Source organism: Dichotomopilus funicola (genome assembly GCF_033296635.1).
Source record: "Dichotomopilus funicola strain CBS 141.50 unplaced genomic scaffold C8A04scaffold_8, whole genome shotgun sequence".
NCBI classification, from domain to species: domain Eukaryota; kingdom Fungi; phylum Ascomycota; class Sordariomycetes; order Sordariales; family Chaetomiaceae; genus Dichotomopilus; species Dichotomopilus funicola.
The window spans coordinates 357045-380875 of NW_026944029.1; the positions used below are offsets into that span (position 1 = coordinate 357045).

The following is a 23831-nucleotide window of genomic DNA, read 5'->3' on the forward strand; positions in this document are numbered from 1 at the left end:
GGGGGGGGGGGGTGGGGGGGGTGTTAGGGGGTATTTTACGGGGTTGGTTTGCTAACATGTGGTTTGTGTAGGTACTGGTGGGTGTTGGCTATCGGTGTGATTTTGTCCATTTCTGGGGCAAGTGAGCAGAAATAGAGTAATAATTAGAAGGGGAATTGGGCTGTTCGCTGAGTATAATGTTTTAAATTGTATAAAATCTAGCGTGAAGAATACTTTTGAAAGCGTTTCCTGACCTGCCCTTGACGCTCCTGCCTACTCTATGCCCCTAGTTCTCCTTTGTTTTCCCTGGAAGAGCTGGAGAGCTTCTCTTTTTCTCGGTTCCTTCCTCATTTTCGCGATGCCTAACAGCTCCATTCCCTTCATCGTCAAGTTTCTCCTGGAACCAGACAAGCTGGGCTAGACCCATGTCAGCTGGTTGCCAATGGTAACGGCCCGTTTGACTGACCCCACATTACAGCTCAGCGATGCTTGGTGGGGAGGTGGGTCAGAATTTCAGAATCGAGCACCTTCCTGGCGTCCTACTTCTTCGCCTGCTTCCCTTCCCCCCTCCCTCGACAAACAAACACACCGACCCCGTGCGTTGCGATTCACGATTTCCTTTTCACCGCCAAAACAACTCAACAACAAACCTATAACCACGCACCACCGCAAATATGTCCGACCACAACTCTGACGCCATGGACATTACCCAGCCCGAGACGGGTGCTGCCCCCGCGACCGACTCCAAGGGCAAGGGCAAGGCTGCTCCGGCTGACCAGCACGCCGAGGACGCCTCGATGGTCGACGATGATGACGACGACGATGAGGATGAGGAGGGCGATGTAAGTTTCGCACACATAGCTGCATCCCATGCAGGCACTTAAGAAGAACAAGAACAAATATCGCTAACACCCAATAACAGGAGGAGCCCGAGGCTGGTATGCGCAGAACACTCCACTTCAAACAAAACGACAATTTAGCGCGTCACGACTGACTAACTCTCCCGCCTACAGCTGACGACGACAACATGGAAGAGATCGACATCGACAATGTCATCGGTCGCCGCACCCGCGGCAAGGTGATTGACTTCGCCAAGGCCGCCCAGGAGAACCCGGCGGCCGACGATGACGACGAGGATGACGATGAGGACTTTGTTGACGGTAACGAGAACAACAACAACAACATGGACGAGGACTAGGAGTCTTCGACCAAGGATGTTGAGGAAGTTGCCCGCTCCGCCGACAAGGTCGAGGACGGCGGCAAGGAGGCTGCTAAAGCGGAGGAGGCTGCGAGCAAGGTGGAGAAGGCCGAGACTACTACCAGCAAGGTTGAGAAGGTCGGCTACGTGGAGACCGCTACTACGGCTTAAAATCACGATGAATGGGACATGAATAACATGAATATGATGAATGGTTTTTGGCGTCTTCCTCTCCATGTGGGGTTCTCGTGGGACTCGGCTGGTTTTGGAGGATGCTCAAAGTCGGAATGTTTTGGCGGCTTACGAGACGGCCCGTTTTGGGAACTCGCCCGTAACGGATCTGGTTGCATTCAAGGGTACCTATTAACGATCTGGTAGTTGCCTTGGTGACCAAATCATTTACATTTGAAAAACTAGACATCGGCCTGTACTCTCTGTGTGATTATCTGCTGCGTGCTCCGTCCCTGTAATGCATCTGCAAGGCAGCGTTGGGCTCTCTCGGCCGTCTGTTCCTCTCCGGACTCCCTGTGGTGTTTTGGTGTCCTCCCTCCCGCCCATAACTGACGGGGAGTCCGTGGTTCGCCCCATACCCACCCAATCCAGGAGATGAAGTCAGGGGCCCATCTCCTAGATTGGTAACATCAATTTTTTTTTCTTGGGCGCAGATTCGCGATCGGCCACCCACAGAACGAGCACAGCGTTGCGTTGCCCCTGACGGGCTGATGAGCAATTGACCAATCTGCAGGCCGTAAATTTTCTTGACACCTGGAGCGAACAGTCTGGCCAGCCGGGCGCAGTCGGCAATCCGCTGCTGTGTGCAGCCTGAACCTGGAAACTGGGCCGCTGTTCCCTGTGACCTGTGACCAGGAGTCCACATCATCATCAACTCAAAAAGAACCAGACTCCGCCAAAGGCTCAAGACCCTTGTCGCTGCTTTGCTCTTTCATCTCTCTTTTTCTTTTGCATGCGCGCCATGGAAAAGCCATAGGCTGGGTGCCAGTTTATTTTTTCTAAACCATATTCAACATGGCTTCAAGGTGAGTTTGTCTTGGTGGTTCTTGGCTTGTTGGGCCTCCTTCAGATCGTCATGCGATCGAAGCGCAATGCGGGAGATGGGAATGCACGACACCACGACTGCTGCATGATGCGAAACCGGCTCCGGAGCTATATGCACACCACAGCGCGAGGACTTCAAAACCGACATCAACACAATACTGTACCCGAAGTGCCCGCAGCCCAACGAAGCAACAACCATATCATCCAAATGTGCCACGAATCATCGCCACTCGCCCACATGTCGCAACACCCACTCCCGCTTCCACTCCCCAGCAGCGCATCTCCCACTCTCGCATACAGCCCTAGTCCAAGAACGACAACAACAACAACAACAACAACACGAAACACCTAACTAACAACCCCTCTTCCCCACAGATTCCCCTCTTCCCTCCACCAGCGCGACTCGCGCAGCGATCTCTTCAAAGGCTACACCGGCGGCGCAAGCCGCAACGTCAGCGCCAGTCCGAGCCGGCAACTCCACCAACAACAACAACACCAACAACAACAATCACCATACGGGGGCAATGGCAGCGGGAGCGGATATGGGTATGGCGGGTATCAACCAAATGGGGGCGGCGTAGGGTCAAGCGGGAGCAGTCATTTGGGAGTTGGGGTTGGGAGTGCTGGGTTTAGGCCGGCGACGCCGAATCGGAAGTATGTTTTGTCCTTTTTTCTGGGTTGAAGGGGCGTTGGGAAGTTTTGGATGGGTGGGTAGAGAAGACGGCTGCTGACATGTGTGGTTTTTAGGGGGCAGTACAGTGACGCGGTGCTCAACGAGCTTGAGAGCCAAAATGACCAACAGGTGGACGGGATCTTGGGCAAGGTCAGGTTGTTGAAAGACGTCAGTTCCCTCCTTACCCTCTCTTAAGGTTATTGTTGGAGTACACCTGCTGACAAGTACACTGTAGATGACCGTGGCGATTGGCGATGAGATCCGCGACTCGTCCGCGCTAGCCGAGAAGATGAACGAGGGCTTCGACCAGACACGGTTGCGGGTGGGCCGGACCATGAACAGGATGCTCGTCATGGCTGAGCGCACTGGTGTGGGTTGGAGGGTGTGGCTTGCCTTCTTTGCGGCTGTCATCTTCCTGTTTGTTTACGTCTGGCTGTTTTAAGGGGACGACGAGAGGACGAAAGGACGAGACTGAGGGCCGCGAAGAACTAAATCGGACCTCAATTACCCGCAGAGGAGATGGTCCCTTCCGAATGAACTCGGGTGACGGCGCTTGGGAGTTGGATCATGGAGGCGTGTCTGACTTGGCTTGGTTTGCTTGGAATAACGACGGGCTAGCATGATGACGATGCTGTACCACCGCACCTCGCCATACATGATGGCCATGATTGGAGGTTGCCTTTTGACTTGATACGGATATTTTAATGCTGTACATGAATCTTTTATCTCTCATACATCCTGTCATTCCGGGTGTGGTGAATTAGAATACAATAACCTTTACAACCGTCCCCAAAACGCCTTAACTATGCGGGTATCAATCATGCTGTCGAGTGAACTAAGCTTCACCAAAAAAATCTCCCTACCCCTCGCTTCTAGTAATGACCCCGTCGCATCTGTGGACTGCTCCCTATCATACTACTCCCATCCAATAGCCCGCTAATATCCAGGCTCGATCTCGGCGCTGCACTCCGCCGTCGCGGGCTGCTTCTCCTCCCCTGTATGACACGAGCGCTGCGCGCGTAGCTGAGATCGTGCAAATCCCCTTCACTGTCGAGCTCGGCCTCGGAGTCCGTGTGCTCATAGCCGCCGGCATCCGCCTCCGGGATCTCGCCGTCCAGGTCCGCCTCCATGTCCATGTCGAGACCGCTCATCCCGCCCGCTGGGGGCTGGACCTGCGAGCCCATTGCCACGTTTACATTTCCACCGCGGATGAGGTCCTCTTCGTCCAGCATCTGGCTGCGTTCCTCTTCGCTCGGTTCCTCGTCGAAGTCGAACACGTCGTCGGATCGGCGGAGCTGGGCGTCGTTTTGCTCTCTGATTTCGCGCATGCGCTCTTCTCGTGCTTGGATCCGCGCAATCTCTTGTCGTCGCTCTACTTCATCCTCGCTTAGGTCCTCCTCTTCTTCCTCTTCCTCTTCTTCGTCATCCTCCTCATCCTCCTCATCTTCTTCCTCCTCTTCCTCCTCCTCATCATCATCACTAATCCCATCATACCCAAACCCCATCCCAGCATCCTCATCCGGAATATCCGCATCCAAATCCCTCTCCCCCGCACCCCCCCCCCCCCCCCCCCCCCCCCATCATCATCATATCCTCATCCTCCCCACCCCCCTCTACCCCTTCACCCTCCTCCCCACCCACAGCAGCCGCAGCAGCCTCCGCCTCCGCATCCGCCAACTCCTGCACCAACATCTCCCGTCTCAACGCCTCCGCCACCTCCTCTGCCTCGCGCCGCTCCTCACGCATCTGAAACAACGTCTTGGCCACCCCAATCGGCTTCAACCACGTGCTTCCGAGATTACACACGGCTGTGCGCCGTCGTGCGAGGAGGGCCTCGTCGGCTTGGAGACGGCCGAGGGCGGAGCGCTCGATTATGGTGCTCGCGGAGTGGGCGTTGTTTTGGCGGGCTCCATTTCCTCCGGCGCCGCCGGCGGTGGTGGTTTGTTGGGTTGATGGTGCGGGGGTGTTTTGGGTTGGGTTGTTGGGGGTTGTGCCGGCGGGGTTGTTGGGGCCGCCGGTGGTGGTTGGGTGGTGGGTGGTGCCGTCGGAGAGGGTGTGGGAGGAGTCGAGGGCGGTGTAGAAGGGGGGGAGGGGGTTGCGGCGGGAGGTGTACCAGAGGGAATGGGACTGTTAGTTTTGACTGGGGTTAGCGGAAATCTATCAGGGTGGTGGTGGTGGGGATTCGTACATCCCGCGGAGTGAGGTCCGGAAGCATGGAAAACATGGTGTACTACAACTCGACTCGAGGTGGGGTAACGTTTGTTGCTTCGAAGAATTGTGCTCCCCACTGCCCGCGGTCGGCTTGGGCTTCCCTTGCGAACGAAGCGCTCGTCTTAGGATTGAGCTCGTCCTAGGATTGGTTGTGGTTGTGGTTGTGGTTGCGCGCAATACAGCAAAAAGTGTACGATGACGTCTTTGGGAACCTTTGACGCGGTGTGTGCAAGTCGCGTCTGGCCCAAAGCTCGAACCCTGAAACACATGCATGTCTCGGCAGAAACAACGCTCTCTGTTTTCGAATTGGCCCCAAGTCATTCCCCGCACTGGGTTTCTTCGATACGGTCCGTGCATTAGCATCCCGGCGTGCCAAGCTTTTAGCGAGCAGGGTCCGTTGTTTGACAAAAAAAAAAGGAAAAGAAAAACTCCGTGGACTTGCTCCAACGCTTGTCTCGTCAAATGTCAAATGTCAATGTCAAATCGGAAGTATATATTTTGTTCTTGTCCGAGAAAGCCCGCAATAACCACATGGCCGCGCGATAATATTCAACGAACCCCGGTATACCTTCATCCTGAGCCTGAGTTTACGGAGTGTCCAAATATTTCGTTGCGAGACCGCCGAGTGAGTTTGGACTAACTAACCAAACTATGTGTCCAACATTTGCCTTCTTGTCCAGTTAACTGCTTACACTAGAGGTGTCGAATCCTTCTCAACTCAACATGCCATTCACAATTCCCATCTGTTGGATGTTTGTCACGTTCCGCAGATGGCAGGGGTGAACAGTTCGCGAAAACACCCGACAATTTGAGTTTCTGTGAGGTAATTGATGTTGGTTCTTCTCCTCTCCCTTGTAATTATTACTCTTTCTCCTTTGCCACGTCGCTTTTTTCAAGCCTTGCCCATCCCCCCTGCATTTCTTTCGGAAACTGTTGCTTCGAGACAATACGACAAGGTGTTGTGTGGGTGTTGCTCTTCAGTTTTCGTGCCCACCCACGCTAAGGGATCCATAAGTCGGGACTTTTCGGGAGAAAAGGTCCCGGGTTCTCCTCCTTGGACCTCCCAACACCAGTATGACGCCGGTTCGGTTGCGGTCACCAGCCCCAAGTTGTGGTGCGAGACGAGCTTTGTTACTAATAAGCTTACTGCTATGACACTTTACAACAACCCACGCGGCGTTCCCCGCACCCCAACAGTGAAGCCACTGCAAGCCTCCCCAGGGGTTGAGCAGGCCTCGTTTCTGTGTTGTCAACATTGGTAGGACAGCAGGCCGTTGATGATCTTTTACCACAGGCTGTGATCGTCAGTTCGAGTAATAAAGCTGACGCGGAATTGTCTTGGGAGCCGCTCAAGACTTCGGAAGGGGGACGCCGATACCGGTCGGGACAATTCGCCCCCATTTGATGGTCCGGGACTGGATCCAGGAGGTTTGCGAGAGGAATCACTTCTGGCTGTTGCTGCCCAGTCAAGCCAGTGTCGGACGATTTTTGAAGGTGGAGTTCGCCGAGGGTTGCAGGCAGATGCGGACGTTGAAGGGGCCAAGACACGGGACATTGGAGGTACTATTCGTGCAGACACCCCCTCCCTCCTTGAAGCTCCCCCACGAAGTTCGCACGAGGTTGTGGTGGGAGATCTGTCCGTCCGTTCGGTCGTTTCGTCCGAGGGGCTGATTCGAGGAGCATACTGAGGCGTGATGTGAGGGTGAAGGCGGTATTTGCGGGTCTCGTAAAGAACCAATCCCCCTCTGCATGAGAAACACAATTACTTGCCTTCTCGAATCTTGCCTTCTGGCGCCGCAGTCAACCGTTCCAAAGGGTTTGAACCTGCATGTCCCACGACCTCGGGCAACTCCTCTTTCGGAAAATGGAGGGGCGTGGGAGGGGGGAGTGTGGGATGAGAGAAACGGGATCTTAACCCCACTTGGAGTTTCTTCCTCGGTTTCTGGCCGAGTTCTTGGCTTCGCAGCCCGTTCTGTGCGTGCCGTCGCTTTTGCTGCGATCGAAGTCGTCCCACTCTCGCCCCTGTCATAATCTCATGCTTCCATAGGCTGGATGCTGATAGGCTTTTGCCCCCCGCGGCCAGATAAGGAGTGTGAGGCTGGAACATCGATCCTCTGATTGGCCAGACTTGATTTGCACCTTGAATAATCCATTTGACAGCACCCTTTCACAAGGCTTTGCTAATGGGCGACTGGCTGGCGACTCGGCGCTCCTCTCCAACTAGCCCTCGGGCCAACAGGCGCCAGAGTGACACAGGTAACGTTGTGGGTTGCTTTCCCTTTCGAGTGGTTATTGCAGCAGCCGTCATCAACTCCCCCGCGCCACCGCGTGTCGCCTTTCCCTTTTCATCCGCTTTCGAAACTGCAAAATTCGGGGAGGCGTTGAAGCCAAGGCAATCCCGTTTCGCCAAGGCGATGAGTTCGGGAGAAAAAGGAAGCGAAGAAAATGCGACAAGAGATGCGCCGTGGAGATCCCCGATGAGGGCCTCGGCATTTTGGCCGCAGCGTCCGTCGAAGATATACCCGACGAGAAAACCACATTTTCGTGCTCGGGCTCCTCTACCCGTTGGAAATTATCACCCGCCGGACTTCTCTTCACAAGCGAAGGGCAAAAACGACCGACCGACCCGAATCCCGGGAGACGGGGTCGAGACAGCTTTCTCCACACCCCTCCCGAGCTGGCGCCCGGCGACATCGGCACGCCTGCCTTAGCAAAAGGCTCAATTTCATTGGGCGGCGACGTCACGGAGGTTGAGGTTCAACTTTGTGATCCCGGGAATGCAGCAGGGATTCAAACGTGCTGTCGCATGCAGCCGATGCTTGGATCTGGTACTAAGCTTCTTTTGGATTGAGAGAGGTTACGGCCAAATGTGGGGTGTATTCATGCAGTCCTCAACTTCACCCACTTGTTCCCAGTGAGTCCTTACCATTATGTATGGTTGAATTTTGCGACTCCGTTCTTCCGAAAAAGAGAGATCAGCAGTGGCGTGTCTGCTTTGACTACACTACCTGAATCTCCAGACATGGGAGGCTTCTCTTTTCTCCTGGCTATGGTTGAAGCCCTGCCTGTGTTGTTGTTTGGGGTCATACAGAGGAGAGAGTACATCGGTACTATGGGTTACGGATACGCTCCATACATACAATAGCAAACCTAGAGTGCATGGCCAACATCTTATCCTAGGAATAAACTGAACTACACCCACTGCACCATGCAATTTGCCCATCATGAAACACTTTCGACCTGAATATGTTTCCCCGTCCCATAATGGAAAGATGCCCGCAACAAACACCAACCTTGTGCGGGGGACTGCGGGAATTCACCATGGCTTTGAATGAATACACGCATGAGAGAAACCCACCCACCGGAGACGGCCGGGTTCCCCACCAAGTCCCCCACCATTGCCCTTCCAGGTTCCAAGTTCGCTCACTCCAGCACATGTCACTTCTTCACCAACCCACAGAGCAAGGCGGGCAGTTGTTGCCCTCTTTTTCCCAGCTTCACCTCACACTCCGTTGTTCATCTTAGCCACTTGGTTGGCCCAACCCAATTCTCGCCGAACCCACCCATTGATCCCTCCATCCCGGCGGCGGATCCCCTCCTGCATTCGCGTGTGTTCTTGGGCCAACCCTGTCGTTCATAAGAAGTAGGTCGCCACTCCTTCTCCGCGAGAGTTTTCCTCTTCTCTTCTTCTTCCTCTCTTTCTTTCCTCAACAACTTGCCTTTGCACCCCCATTCCGGCAACGAAATCTTGCTCATATTCACCTCTAGAGGAGCAATCGGCCCACAAGCGACTTCTCGAGGGGAGTATCGCAGCCAAATTTATCGGTAAGTAATTGTCGAACATGTACCCCCTCCACCATCACCCATTACCAGCACTTGTTGCCTGTGGACCGTATATTGCGACCATAGCCGTTCGACCATGGCCTGTTTCACGACGTCAAATTCCCATTGGATCGACCTTCCACTACCTCGATCTCTCGGCCATCGAGATACCAAGGACAAAGCTCAACATATCACCAATGTACGACGGCTTGCCGTCTTGACAACCGCAATGGAAAGAAGGAGCAGAAAATTTTAGCCTGCTCCTTCTTCCCGGACCACAACCACATCTCGCACACTACCAATTGCACTGGAACTTGCCGCAAGCTCGCTCGGGTGCTCAAGCGCCATCAGTTCATTTTGGTTCATTTTGCTCCGGGCCAGAACATTGTCTACCGCAACTGGCGTATGCTGTTCCCTGCCGAAAATACTCTCTCCAATTTTGGTGGGGGTAACGGCCACACCCCCCTTACTTCCTTTCACCTCTCCGACTCGACCGGTCCTCCGGACCCCTCTTTATCGACATCTTCCGACAACCCGCCGGCCGGTGATGCATCCAGCCAGTCTGATCGGAAGCGGTCAGTTCGTTCGTTTTTGACAATGACACCTCGCCACGTCCCATCTCCATTGGGGATTGGTCCTGCTGGTACTTTGGGGGCGTTGCATCAGACCCTAATCAGCGGGGGTGCAGACGCACGATAAGGCCCGGAGCAGGCACGCCTTTCGTCATCCCGCGTCGAAAGGGGGGGTTTCCCAGCTGACACATTCGGAATTGGTTGGCTGCATCGCCTTTCCATTGCATCACTGCCGTTTCGCGACCCGCAGGGCTAGAATCAGAATACCCATTCAAGCAGCATGCGGCCGGCTTGCCGATGCGACCACACGGGAAGCAAAGTGGCACGCGAGCCAGACAGCAATGTGCAACTTGCTCTCCTGTGTGGGTTTGGGGGGCAGCTGCAGCGGTTGGGTGAACAATCAACGCTGCTTGATCGGGCTGCCATTGCATTTTGCTCTTCCGCTAAGAGTGGTTTCGGGCTTCCGGGCTTCGAGATTGAGCCATTCGGCCTATCGATTTGGGGTCGGGCATAGAGGAGTCCTCGCTCATGTCAAGCTCATGCCGGGGCGGCTCCCAGATAACAATGGATGTCTCATCCTGAGTTTGCGTCCATGCGAGTCGTTTTCCGTCGTCCGACTAGTTCTTATAACGTAGTCCCCCACGACCACACCTCAGGATAGCGCTTAGTCTCCATTCCATTCCTGGACCTTGGACTCCACGTCATCATCTTGGGCGCCAACCGACCTGGAAAATTACTTCGCCTCTTTGGATTCATCAAGTGCTTGCTATTGTCCTTAAACATTCCACTAACCACTCTCAACACTTAGATTGCCTCATTCCGAAAGTCACTTCGGCATCTCATCCGTTCGCCGGCCCGCAAAAGCCACGTTCAACTGAGCGCATTGGCAACATTTCCCACGGCGGGTAAACACTGAGAAGCCTGCCTAGCATGGGTGCTGTCAAGATCACCGACGACTTTGATGACCGACAACTACACCTGGATGCTGAATCCGAGCAATACCATCCTTATGAATACCAGTCGGAGAACAACTCCTCCTGGGCGGGGGCTCTGCCCGTGAAGCAGTATGTTTCAGTCTCGCCGAGCTCCCGAGCTGCCCGTTCATCGATGGAATTTTTACTCACTCCGATTTAGGGGGTTGTACGACCCGTCCCTTGAGAAAGATGCTTGCGGTGTCGGCTTTGCTTGGTAAGTGATATTAAGCTCAAGTCTACCGGTCTGAGTGGTATTATGCTAACGATTTTGTAGCCATATCAAGGGCAAGCCAAGCCACAAGATCGTTAGCGATGGTATGTTTTGACAAAATAATTCTCAAATCAAGACAGATGGCCGAACTCTAACCCCATGGACAGCGCGGAACCTTCTATGCAACATGACCCACCGTGGTGCCGTGGGGTCAGACGCGCGAGACGGTGATGGTGCGGGTGTGATGACCTCGATCCCCCACAAGTTTTTCATCAAGAACTTTGAGCGGGACCAGGGAATTAAGCTGCCTCCTCTCGGCCAATATGCCGTGGGGAACCTGTTCTTCAAGCCCGACGCGGAGACGCTGGAGGAGTCCAAGCGGCAGTTGGAAGATATTGCCGAATCACTAGGCTTGAGGGTTCTGGGGTGGCGAGAGCCCCCCGTCGACTCTACGCTCCTTGGCCCTGCTGCTGCTTCGCGCGAACCCACCATCCTCCAGCCCTTTGTCGTGCTGCGCTCTGCCTATGGCGCGACCAACGCTCCCGAGGCGGCGGACCTCGAGAAGTTTGACGAGAAGCTGTTTGAGAGGCAGCTCTTCGTTCTCCGGAAGCGGGCCACCCAGACGGTGGGGCTTCAGAACTGGTTCTACATCTGCTCCCTGTCGAACAAGAACATGGTCTACAAGGGACAGCTGGCGCCGGTTCAGGTGTACCAATACTACCACGATTTGGTGAATGCCGATTATGAGGCTCACTTTGCCCTCGTGCACTCCCGCTTCTCCACCAATACCTTCCCGTCCTGGGATCGTGCCCAGCCTCTGCGATGGGCCGCTCACAACGGTTAGTAGTAGAGCCAGTGTAGAACACTCTCGGGATAAAACACCGGAAATGCTAACTGCGCCCCCCCTTTTTCTAGGTGAAATCAACACGCTTCGCGGAAACAAGAACTGGATGCGCGCCCGTGAGGGCGTGATGCAGTCCGATGTATTCGGCGATGAGCTCGAGCTGCTCTACCCTGTGGTGGAAGACGGCGGTTCCGACTCGGCCGCTTTTGACAACGTGTTGGAGCTCCTAACCATCAACGGCGTGCTCTCGCTACCCGAGGCTGTGATGCTGATGGTCCCCGAGGCTTGGCAAGGCAACGCGGCGATGGATCCTAAGAAGGCGGCATTCTACGAGTGGGCTGCGTGCCAGATGGAGCCGTGGGACGGCCCTGCACTCTTTACCTTTGCCGATGGCCGTTTCTGCGGTGCCAACTTGGACCGTAACGGTCTCCGCCCTTGCCGTTTCTACATCATGGACGACGACCGCATCATCTGCGCTTCTGAAGTCGGGACCATCCCCGTCGACCCCGAGAGGATCGTGCAGAAGGGCCGTTTGCAGCCCGGCAAGATGCTGCTCGTCGACACCAAGGCTGGGCGCATCATTGACGACAAGGAGCTGAAGGCTGCTGTCTCGAGCCGCCATGACTTCAGAGCCTGGCTGGATGAGAACCTGCTCACCATGCCCACTGTCCTGAGCAAGGTCGCGGAGGACAAGTCCGTTGTTCTGGCTGCTAAGCCCACCGAGTCGAAGCTACAGGAAGACCCGCTGCTGCACGCCTTTGGCTACACCTTTGAGCAAGTGAGCCTGCTGCTTGCCCCCATGGCCTCGGACGAGAAGGAGGCGCTTGGTTCGATGGGTAACGATGCGCCCCTGGCCTGCTTGTCGGAAGCCCCTAAGCTGCTGTACGAGTACTTCCGGCAACTGTTCGCGCAGGTCACCAACCCGCCCATCGACCCCATCCGTGAGTCGATCGTCATGTCGCTGGAGTGCTACGTCGGCCCGCAGGGCAACCTCCTCGAGATGGACGCGACCCAGTGCAGCCGGCTACTTCTGCCTAGCCCCATCCTGTCCATCGAGGAGTTCAACGCGGTGAAGAACATGTCAACCCACCACCCCGACTGGACGGTCAAGACCATCGACATCACCTTCCCCAAGGCGAACGGGATCGAGGGCTACATCAAGCACCTCGACTACATCTGCGACGAGGCCACTGCGGCCATCGAGGCCCGCGACCGCGTCATTGTCCTCTCCGACCGCAACACCTCCAAGGACCGTGTCGCTGTGTCAGCTCTGCTTGCGTCGGGCATGGTGCACCACCATCTTGTTGCGAACAAGTGGCGCTCCATGGCGGCGCTGGTGGTCGAGACGGCCGAGGCCCGCGAAGTGCACCACATGTGTGTCCTGCTCGGCTACGGCGTGGACGCCATCAACCCCTACCTGGCCATGGAATGCATTTTGAAGCTCAACCGCGAGAAGCTGATCAAGCGGAAGCTGACGGACGAGGAGCTGATCCACAACTACAAGCACTCTTGCGACGGCGGTATTCTCAAGGTCATGAGCAAGATGGGCATCTCGACGCTTGCCAGCTACAAGGGCGCGCAGATTTTCGAGGCGCTCGGTGTGGACGACAGTGTGGTCGACCGCTGCTTCCGCGGTACAGCCTCGCGCATTAGGGGTGTGACCTTTGAGCTGATTGCGGAGGATGCGTTCCGGCTTCACGAGCGCGGGTTCCCCTCGCGCGGCACTGTGTCTGTTGCCGGGCTCCCCGAGTCGGGCGAGTACCACTGGCGTGACGGTGGCGAGGCACACGTCAACGACCCCGTGTCGATTGCCAACGTCCAGGATGCGGTCCGCAACAAGAATGACAAGTCGTACGAGGCGTACTCCAAGTCTGAGTACGAGCAGATCAAGTCGTGTACGCTGCGTGGCATGCTCGACTTCAAGTTCGAGGACTGTGAGGCCATCCCGATCGACCAGGTCGAGCCGTGGACCGAGATTGTGCGCCGTTTCTGCACGGGTGCCATGTCGTACGGGTCCATCTCGATGGAGTCGCACTCGACGCTCGCCATTGCTATGAACAGGCTGGGCGGCAAGTCGAACACGGGTGAAGGTGGTGAGGACGCCGAGCGTTCGCAGCGCATGGCCAATGGCGACACAATGCGCTCGGCCATCAAGCAGGTCGCCTCGGGTCGCTTTGGCGTGACGTCGGCGTACCTAGCCGACTCGGACGAGCTGCAGATCAAGATGGCGCAGGGCGCAAAGCCCGGCGAGGGTGGTGAGCTTCCGGGCCACAAGGTGTCCAAGTCGATTGCGCGGACCCGTCACTCGACCCCCGGCGTCGGTCTGATCTCCCCGCCGCCGCATCACGACATCTACTCGATCGAGGATCTGAAGCAGCTCATCTACGACCTCAAGTGCTCGAGCCCGCGCTCGCGCGTGTCGGTCAAGCTGGTGTCCGAGACGGGAGTGGGCATCGTGGCTTCCGGTGTGGCCAAGGCGAAGGCCGACCACATCCTCATTTCGGGCCACGACGGCGGTACCGGTGCGTCGCGCTGGACGGGCATCAAGTACGCGGGTCTCCCGTGGGAGCTGGGCCTAGCCGAGACGCACCAGACGCTGGTGCTCAACGACCTGCGTGGCCGTGTGGTGGTTCAGACGGACGGTCAGCTGAGGACCGGCCGTGATGTGGCCATCGCCTGTCTGCTGGGCGCCGAAGAATGGGGCTTTGCGACGGCCCCCTTGATCGCCCTGGGCTGCATCATGATGCGGCGCTGCCATCTTAACACCTGCCCCGTCGGCATCGCCACACAAGACCCCGAGCTGCGCAAGAAGTTCACGGGCACGCCCGAGCACGTCATCAACTTCTTCTACTACGTCGCCAACGAGCTGCGCGCCATCATGGCCCGTCTGGGTTTCCGCACTGTCAACGAGATGATCGGCCACGCTGAGGTGCTCAAGATCCGCGACGATATCCGCAGCAAGAAGACGGCCAACATCGACCTGTCGCTGATCCTGACGCCCGCCCATAAGTTGCGCCCGGGAGTCGCTACCTTCAATGTCCGCAAGCAGGACCACCGTCTCTACGTCCGCCTGGACAACAAGCTGATCTCGGAGGCCGAGCTGACCCTCGACAAGGGCCTGCCGTCGCGCATCGAATGTGACATCGTCAACACCGACCGGGCCATGGGCACGTCGCTCTCGTACCAAATTTCGAAGCGGTACGGCCAGGATGGCTTGCCGATGGACACTGTCCACGTTAACATTAAGGGCTCGGCTGGTCAGTCGTTTGGTGCCTTCCTGGCCCCCGGTGTCACGCTCGAGCTCGAGGGCGATGCCAACGACTACGTCGGCAAGGGCCTGTCCGGTGGTCGCCTGATCATCTACCCACCCCGGTCGGCCGTGTTCAAGGCCGAGGAGAACATCCTGATCGGCAATGTGTGCTTGTACGGAGCCACGTCCGGCTCGTGTTTCTTCCGCGGTGTGGCGGCCGAGCGTTTTGCCGTGCGCAACTCGGGTGCCACGGCCGTCGTCGAGGGTGTCGGTGACCACGGGTGCGAGTACATGACCGGCGGGCGCGTCCTCATTCTCGGCAGCACCGGCCGTAACTTTGCGGCGGGTATGTCGGGCGGTATTGCCTATGTCCTGGACATTGAGAAGGATTTCCTGTCCAAGCTCAACACCGAGATGGTCGAGGCCGGCCCCATCGAGGAGCCCGAGGAGGTGGCCTATGTGCGCGGCCTTATTGAAGACCACCACCACTACACCGGCTCCGAGCTGGCTGCCCGTATCCTGATTGACTTTAACCGCGCTCTGCGCCGGTTTGTCAAGGTCCTGCCTGTTGACTACAAGCGCGTGCTTGCTGAGGAGGCGGCCAAGGCGGCTGAGGCCAAGCGGGCCGAGTACAACCTCCCCGTTATTGCCGAGGGCGGTAAGGAGGAGGCCAAGAAAGATGAGGTCAAGAAGGAGAAGGAGAAGCACAAGGGCGACAAGCTCCAGGACATCGAGGAGAGCGTGCGGGACGACTCGGCGGATAAGAAGAAGGCGCTGGTGCTGGACAAGACTCGCGGGTTCATGAAGTACCACCGGCGGTCGGAGAAGTACCGCAGCGCCAAGTCGCGCACCAAGGACTGGGCCGAGCTGTCGCAGCGTCTGGACCAGGACGAGCTCAAATACCAGTCGGCGCGCTGCATGGACTGCGGCGTGCCCTTCTGCCAGTCCGACACGGGCTGCCCCATCTCCAACATCATCCCCAAGTGGAACGAACTGGTGTTCGCCGGCCAGTGGCGCGACGCCCTCGACCGCCTGCTAATGACCAACAACTTCCCTGAGTTCACCGGCCGTGTGTGCCCGGCCCCTTGCGAGGGCGCCTGTGTGCTGGGCATCAACGAGGACCCCGTCGGCATCAAGTCCATCGAGTGCGCCATCATCGACCGCGGCTTTGAGATGGGTTGGATGGTGCCGAACCCGCCCAAGGTGCGCACCGGCAAGAACATCGCCATCATCGGCTCCGGCCCTGCCGGTCTAGCCGCCGCGGACCAGCTCAACAAGGCCGGCCACACCGTGACCGTGTACGAGCGCGCTGACCGTCTCGGCGGCCTGCTCATGTACGGCATCCCCAACATGAAGCTCGACAAGCGCATCGTCAAGCGCCGCACCGACTTCATGGCCGCCGAAGGCGTGCAGTTCAAGACGGGCGTGGCCGTCGGCGAAGCCGGCAACGTCCAGCTGCTAGACCTCAAGGCCCAGAACGACGCCGTCATCATCGCGACCGGCGCCACCGTCGCCCGCGACCTGCCCATCAAGGGCCGCAACCTCGAAGGCATCCACTTCGCCATGGAGTTCCTGCACAAGAACACCAAATCCCTCCTCGACTCCGAGCTCGAAGACGGCTCCTACATCTCCGCCCGCGGCAAGAACGTCGTCGTCATCGGCGGCGGCGACACCGGCAACGACTGCATCGGAACATCCGTACGCCACGGCGCCAAGTCGGTCATCAACTTCGAGCTTCTGCCCCAGCCGCCCCCGGAGCGCGCCAGCGACAACCCCTGGCCCCAGTGGCCACGCATCTACCGCGTCGATTACGGTCACACTGAGGTGCGTCAGCACATGGGCAAGGACCCGCGTGAGTTCTGCATCATGTCGGAGGAGTTTGTCGACGACGGCAGCGGGAAGGTCAAGGGGATCAATACCGTGCGCGTTGACTGGACGCGGTCGGCCACGGGCGGGTGGGATATGAATAAGATTGAGGGATCGCAGCAGTTTTTCCCTGCTGATCTGGTGCTGCTGTCTATGGGGTTCTTGGGTCCCGAGGCTCGTGTCTTGGGCGAGGATATTGAGAAGGACCCGCGGAAGAATGTTAAAACGGCTCCTGGGAAGTATGCTACGAATGTGGAGGGGATCTTTGCGGCGGGTGATTGCCGTAGGGGTCAGTCGTTGATTGTTTGGTATGTCCCCCCCTCGGTCTAACTAGCAAGACCAAAACAACGAAAGGAAAACAAGAATGATATGCTAACATACCATGACAGGGGCATCAACGAAGGTCGCCAGGCTGCACGCGAGGTCGATCTGTACCTCGAGAACTGCACCAACTTGCCGGTGACAGGCGGTATTGTCAAGCGCACGGCTGAGGAGGTGTTTGTGGCTACTAAGCTGGCGGCGGCGCCTGTTGAGGCTGTTGCTGCTTAGGGGGCTGACTTTACCTTGACGGGGGGGGGCATAGGGGGAGAGGGATAGGTGGGGTTAAATGGATGATGATGATGATGATGCATGGCGTGCATGGCATGGATGATAGCGGGCAGGCGGACAGGCAGGCGGACAGGCAGGCGGGTTATTCGTTTCCTTTTCTTTAAAAAAGCATGGGCGCGTGCATGGGAAGGGTTGTCAAGCATAGTTGTGTATTTTTGTCATTTTTTTCCCCGCTTTCCGTGTGTTTAGTTGTTTTATTGTGATTTACTGTCTGTTTCTGTTGTGATGTGTTTTGGTCCGTTGTGAGTTACTCTCAGTTGTGATTTACTGCTGTTGTGTTGTGTTTGGTCAGTTTGGCCTGCATGATTTTAATACCACAGCAATTTCGATGCAGGCAAAATGGTTATTCACTTGTTATGGATTTATCATCTTCATCGCCTGTCGTCCTTTAGCTAGTTGGTGCATGGAATTGGTGGTTAGTCTTGGATACTGCTGTGGGGTTGAGTTGTTGAGTCTTAACCACATGTATGCAACAAGGCAAGCAGGTCTCAACGTGGGTTGTTGATGCAAGGCTGAGATTGTGTTCTCTTACGAAGTATTGCTATATCTTCCATTGATGATGGCTCAACATAATTAGGATCTTCTAACATTTTACTAATATGTTAGAGGTTCGTCCGAAAATACCTAGTCTATGATATGGAATTGGAATTGGACCGTTTACAGATGAATACGTTGATCAAAAATCTTGAAACAGTGAATTACCATGTTTGTCACGAGTTGACTGATTTGATGCCTTCCCATCTTAGCTGGACTCAAAAGAAAAACTCCACATGGAGTCTTCCCCGATCTGGGAACCTTCGGTGGCACGTGCTGCGTTGATTGGACAATGGCAGCTGGCTGCATGGCACGGGCCTTGGGGCGGCCCGGCCTGGAGTTCACATGGCAGGGTGCAGGGTGCGAACTGTGCATGGAAGTTTGTTTGTACTTTTGGAGAAGTTGTCTCAGCCTAGACGGTGTCATGGATGTGTTACAGACGTCAGTTTTGGAGGATGATATTGTGTGTGTAGCTGGAGGATGGTGTATACATTAAGAGAGTAAAGATTGGGCTCTGCCGTTTATTGCAAACATGTTGATACCTACCCGTATCTCGCTCGACGCTGTTGAAGAAAATACTTACCCGATGGCCTGTGCCGTTAGCGGGTGGGGCACCGTTGGCCGGCGTGGCCAGACCTCTGCCATCATGGTTTCCACAGCAGCCTTCCAAGGTTCGGTGTGTCGAAGCAGACCTGTTTCTTCGGCCGCGAAAAAACCTTACCCGTTGGATGTACAATTGCTGCACGCCATCAGTTGGGGTTTTTTTGGGTTCCTATTAATTTGGGTATTTTCTCCCTTCTACTCTCCCTAATTATTCCTGTCCAACACATCATTACAATTGAATCCTAGACCGATCCCTCGCAGCGCCGCCGCTGCCCTCACCCAACATGCGCTTCGGCAAGACGCTCCACACATCGGTGTACCCGCCATGGAAGGACAAATACATCGACTATGGGAAGCTGAAGACTATCCTGCGCGAGGACAAGCCCGACGACGAGGACGAGCCGTGGACGGGGGACGATGAGAATCGGTTCTGCGACGAGATCTTCAATGTGCAGCTCGACAAGGTCGCTGGGTTCCAGGCTGAGAAGCTTGCGGACCTGCGCCGTCGGGTGGATGGCGCGTTTGAGAAGCTGAAGGAGATTCCGACGGCGGGTGAAGAGGGAAAAGATGGGAAAGATAATGAGGAGGGTAAGGAGGAGGACAAACGGAAGCCTGCGGCGGACCCGCAACAATTGAAGGACCTCGAGGCGGAACTCGATGCGATCACGAACGAATTGAAGGAACTGCAGAAATACAGCAACCTCAACTACACGGGCTTTCTCAAGATTGTCAAGAAGCACGACCGGAAACGCGGCAACCGCTACAAGATCCGGCCGATGATGATGGTCAGCCTGTCGAAGCGGCCGTTCAACTCGGAGCAAGTGTACTCGCCGCTGCTCAACAAGCTGTCGCTCATGTACTTTGCCATCCGCCAACACCTCGAGGAGCCTGGCACGGCGGATGCGTACCCGGTCGACCCGGACAGCCAGGCGGAGACGCACAACGGGGAGAAGTACACGGCGCACAAGTTCTGGGTGCACCCGGACAACCTGCTGGAGGTCAAGACGTACATCCTGCGGCGGCTGCCATCGCTGGTGTACAGCGAGCAGACGGCCAAGGAGGCGGACGGGCAGCAGGACCCGACCATGACGTCGCTGTACTTTGACAGCCCCAAGTTCGACTTATACCTGAAGAAGGTCGAGCGCGAGACCGAGGCGTCGTCGCTGCGGCTGCGGTGGTACGGGCAGCTCAGCGCGCGGGCGGATGTGGTGCTAGAACAAAAAATAATCCACGATAACGGCAGCAGCGAGGAACGCAGGTTCGACATCAAGGAGAAGTACATCAAGCCGTACCTGGACGGGGAGTACAAGATGGAGAAGACGGTGCAGAAGATGGAGCGCCAGGGCCGGGCCCCCGAGGCGGTCGAGGAGTTCCGGACGACGGCGGACGCGATCCAGGAGTTTGTGCGTACCCACGGGCTCGAGCCGGTGGTGCGGGCCAACTACCGCCGCACGGCGTTCCAGAAACCCGGCGACGACCGCGTGCGCATCTCGATCGACACAGACATCGCCTTCATCCGCGAGGACACGCTCGACCACACGCGACCGTGCCGCGACCCCAGCCAGTGGCACCGCGCCGACATCGACAACGGCGACATCGCCTACCCTTTCCGCACCATCAACCAGAGCGAGGTCTCACGCTTCCCCTACGCCGTGCTCGAGATCAAGCTGAAAGAAGACGCGCGCGGCAAGCGACCGGCCTGGATCCAGGACCTGATCGGCTCGCATCTCGTGCACCCCTGCCCGCGCTTCTCCAAGTTCGTCCACGGCACGGCGTCGCTGTTCGAGGACTACGTCAACCGCCTGCCCTTCTGGCTCTCCGACCTCGACACCGACATCCGCAAGGACCCGCAGGTGGCCTATGAAGAGGAAGAGTCGCGTCGCGCCCAACGCGCCGAGAACGAGCAGGTCGTCGGCAGCTTTCTCGGCACCAAGCTCGGCTCCTACAAACCCTCCCGCAGCTCCCCCGTCGCCAAGTCCTACCTCGCCGAGCGCCTCGCCGCCGACACGACGCAGACCCCGCGCTCCGGTGCGTTCCCCGGCCGGGGCGGCAGCGTCGGAAACCTACAACAAGGAGCAGCCGCCGACGAATCCGGCGAGCCGGCCACCCCCCGCCAACAACCGCGGTCCTCTCAGGACAGCGGCAGCAACATCAATAACAACGGCTCCAAATCCACCCTCGACTACGGCACCCTCTCCTCCGTCTTCCCGGGTTTCTCCCTCTCCAAATACGCCCGCGCTAAACAGGCCCGCGAAGACGGCACTGCCACTACCCTCCCCCCAGGCGTCACCGAACCCACGGAATGGATCAAAAACGCCGGCCCCCTCCAAATCGAACCCAAAGTCTGGCTCGCCAACGAGCGGACCTTTCTCAAGTGGCAGCACGTCTCTGTGCTACTCGGCGGGTTGGCAGTGAGTCTGTATTCGGCTGGCGGGGGAAGCGAGAATGCGCTGGCGCAGACGATGGGCGCTGTGTTTGTGGGGGTCGCGGTGTTTGCCGGGGCGTGGAGTTATTGGGTGGCAATGAGGAGGAGGGCGATAATTGTGCAGAGGAGTGGGAGGGATTTGGATTTTGTGGTTGGGCCGTTGGTGGTTAGTGTTGCGTTGGGGATGGCGTTGGTGGTTAATTTTGGGTTTGCTGTGAGTTTCTCTTTCTCGTCCTCTATTCTCGCTCTCTAGGGCCCGGAGAGGTTGTTCGTGACCATCTTGCTAACTTTGACAATAGTACCGGAAGGCATTTGGACACGACCTGTTCAGCGGAGGTTCTGTGGGCATGGCGGCTGGGAATGGGAGTGTAGTTGGTGGTGAGGTGGGGGATCTGCGGATTTAAGTGAGGGTTGTCGTCTGTACGCTTTTATGGTATGCTTTGTGGTATGCTTCATGTTGTATGCGGTAGTAGGGGTGAGGGGCATTCACTGGAAGGGGAGTTTGAGTCTTGGTTTTTTCTTTTCTCCGTTTCTGCTTTGTGGTTTGTGGTTTTCCGCTTTGTGGTTTCCCGTTTCCTGCTCAGGGGTTTCTTAGGTTGTCGCATCAGCATAGTATAGTGTATGTACCAAGGTTGGATATGGTATTGGTAGATTGTATGAGTTTCTTTGTCTGCCAAGGCGTATTTCAACCCGATATCCTGATTCATTATTGGTGACCAATGTCTGTTACCAGGCTAGCTGAGTAAATCCAAACCTCGCCTTTTCCTTCAGGCTCAGGATGGTTAATTACTTTTACCATTAATCCCGTTCTCTACGGATTCCTTAAACCCGCTTTGGCTGATCACGTTTTAGCGCCGTAACGATGAAAAAATCATTGAATCACATGAACTTAGGAAATGTTCATCCAAAGAGCCCCCATGAACTATCCCAACTCAACACATCACCATCTTTCGTCTCACAAAACAGCATCACCCCAACGGCCTCGAAAACCAACAAGCCACGGAAATAAAATGCCAGTCACACAAACTGACAGACCGTCCTTCTAGCCGCCCAGCCCAGACCCGCCGAAACACGGCATCACAACTTCGAAGCACGTACCCGTAGCAGTTGAACAAAAGGGAAAAGAAGATGCAAGCTGCAAGCCACATCCGGACTGTCGGCGTTGAGCACCACGAGGGGACAGCATCGGGAGCAACAAGGGCTGAGAGGTGAAGGGCTAAACGATGAAGGGGCGGGCGGACAGGGGGTCTAGGTTGGGTTGGGTTCTACTACCTGGATGTAAATATGCAGGTATCCGTGGGTGGGTGGATGTTGTGATATGTGAGAGTGGGAGGAAAAGTCGGGGGAGAAGACTGTGTTTCCCGGGTGGGTTCTTTGCTTTGCGGGTTGATGGGAGGATAGATGGTCTCGAGGTTTGGGGTCTTTTGGTGTTTGTTTCTTTCTCAGGGCTATTCGTGACGGGTGGGAGGTGACTACCTACTGTGTTGATTCGATTAGGCTCAGACTATCTAGTTATCACCTACATCAAGAGAGTGAGTTGAGGTAGAAAGTAATGATAAAGAAGATATATCACCATTTGAGAAAAGAGAGAACTGACGGACGAACCCGTTCAACACGTCGAGTCTCATTGTGTCCAACTGTATGCCCTCACACCCACCAAACTCCGTCATTTTCCCGTCAATCTGTCAGTCCGTCAATCCTGTAGCACTACATAATACACAACATACAACGCTGAACATGTAACAACACTTTTCGGTCCTCCCCGCCTAAACCCAAAAGTCCAAAGTGTCTGCGAGCCTGGAGAAATGAGTCTGTCATATAGGATAGGAGAGGGACACGACGGATTTTGATCCCGGGGTTTGTGCCGTGTGACGTGTCGCCGCGGACTTGACTTTTTGTGTCTCGTCGTCTTTGTGTGTTTGTTTTGTTCCGGCTTGGTTCGCTCATACGTGATTGGGTTTGGTTTGTTGTGTATTATGGGCGGTGGTGGTCTGTCGGAGATGGGGGTTGAAGAGTCGGATGGGCATGGATAGGCTTGTGTGTGTGTGTTCTAACAAAATATCCCGGCCGGGGAGTATGTGTTATGTTATACAGGCTATGGGCGTATGGTCAGGGGCTAGTCAACCGTTTTTTTCCTTAGCTGTCCTCTTCCTTCCGAGGACCACCATTGTTGGGCCGGAACGGAGATTTGGAGGTCACGAACTGAACTGGGATCCTGGGTTGCTTCTTTCCGGTCTGTCTATCTGTCTACCTGTCTGTCTAACGCCAGCTGTCGTCCGAGGAGAAAGTACCGGATGAGACACAACAAAACGTGGCGGAGGAAAGGAAAGAAACTGACGAGGGATCCCTTTCCGTGTACTTACAGGATGCCCATGTGGGAACACGAGTGGCCGCAGGACATTGAGTCGAGGCAAGACACCTATGCTTCTTCAACACCCACTCGGCATGTATCTACAATGGGATGTCTAAGTGGATGAAGAAATTTGTTTCGCTTATTTTGATCGTGATAGCAACATATCGCCCCCGGGAAGGGTCCTACACAAGCCGTACTATGTAGTTCTCATATTGGCAGGGTTGCATACATCCGACCGTTGCAATCCATTCTTTTTTTTTGCGCATCCCATTGCCACGTTATCAATACGTTAACGCAAGACGTCACCAGCGTGCGTCTGCAGCATCGTCGGTTAGGAAAAGAGAAGGCGAAAATCCAGGAAGAAAGGAATAAAAATCATCTCAACCTGTTGTGTCTTCTGCAACTTGCTCGAGAGAGAAAATTAAGCCAGTGGGGTCGAGTGCTTTTTCCTCAACGCTCGTTAGGTGACAATGCAGCATTACACTGCAGAGTGCGGAGAGAAGCTTTGGGAATGGCCCAGACTCCCAGGTCCCAAAACTCTCGAATAGCTTGAAAGAGGGGCTACTATGTAGGGTATGGGCAACAAAAACAAAAGCTTCGAAACATTAGTCATGGGCGTTCATTATGGGAACGGTCTGGATTCTCACTCAA

The 23831-nt window shown here is 56.0% G+C and overlaps 5 protein-coding genes across 5 annotated transcripts in view; 4 read left to right on the plus strand and 1 right to left on the minus strand.

Annotated features, from left to right (window-relative positions):
* Positions 1–1177, plus strand: part of C8A04DRAFT_34956 (uncharacterized protein) — a gene marked incomplete at both ends in the record, with an annotated part of 1915 nt that extends 738 nt beyond the window's left edge. Inside the window, 3 exons of the mRNA XM_062782995.1 lie at positions 72–96; positions 693–821; positions 1016–1177. Coding sequence (XP_062639868.1) covers positions 72–96; positions 693–821; positions 1016–1177 — 316 coding nt within the window. The remainder of the gene's footprint in view (positions 1–71; positions 97–692; positions 822–1015) is intronic.
* A 1026-nt stretch (positions 1178–2203) lies between these two features.
* C8A04DRAFT_34957 (uncharacterized protein) lies at positions 2204–3348 on the plus strand (the record flags this gene model as incomplete). The annotated part of the gene is made up of 4 exons (XM_062782996.1): positions 2204–2214; positions 2609–2887; positions 2981–3074; positions 3142–3348. 4 exons carry the CDS (start codon positions 2204–2206, stop codon positions 3346–3348), a joined length of 591 nt encoding a protein of 196 aa, XP_062639869.1.
* A 430-nt stretch (positions 3349–3778) lies between these two features.
* On the minus strand, positions 3779–5130 carry C8A04DRAFT_9751 (Apc15p protein-domain-containing protein; the record flags this gene model as incomplete). Its single annotated transcript, XM_062785612.1, has 3 exons — positions 3779–4372; positions 4524–5033; positions 5095–5130. 3 exons carry the CDS (start codon positions 5128–5130, stop codon positions 3779–3781), a joined length of 1140 nt encoding a protein of 379 aa, XP_062639870.1.
* Positions 5131–10441: 5311 nt separating this feature from the next.
* C8A04DRAFT_25727 (uncharacterized protein) lies at positions 10442–17205 on the plus strand (the record flags this gene model as incomplete). Its single annotated transcript, XM_062779666.1, has 6 exons — positions 10442–10575; positions 10646–10699; positions 10760–10800; positions 10864–11535; positions 11612–16964; positions 17046–17205. The coding sequence occupies 6 exons, from the start codon at positions 10442–10444 to the stop codon at positions 17203–17205; spliced, it is 6414 nt and encodes a 2137-aa protein (XP_062639871.1).
* A 1481-nt stretch (positions 17206–18686) lies between these two features.
* On the plus strand, positions 18687–21231 carry C8A04DRAFT_34960 (VTC domain-containing protein; the record flags this gene model as incomplete). The annotated part of the gene is made up of 3 exons (XM_062782997.1): positions 18687–20430; positions 20476–21041; positions 21127–21231. 3 exons carry the CDS (start codon positions 18687–18689, stop codon positions 21229–21231), a joined length of 2415 nt encoding a protein of 804 aa, XP_062639872.1.
* Positions 21232–23831: the final 2600 nt, after the last annotated feature.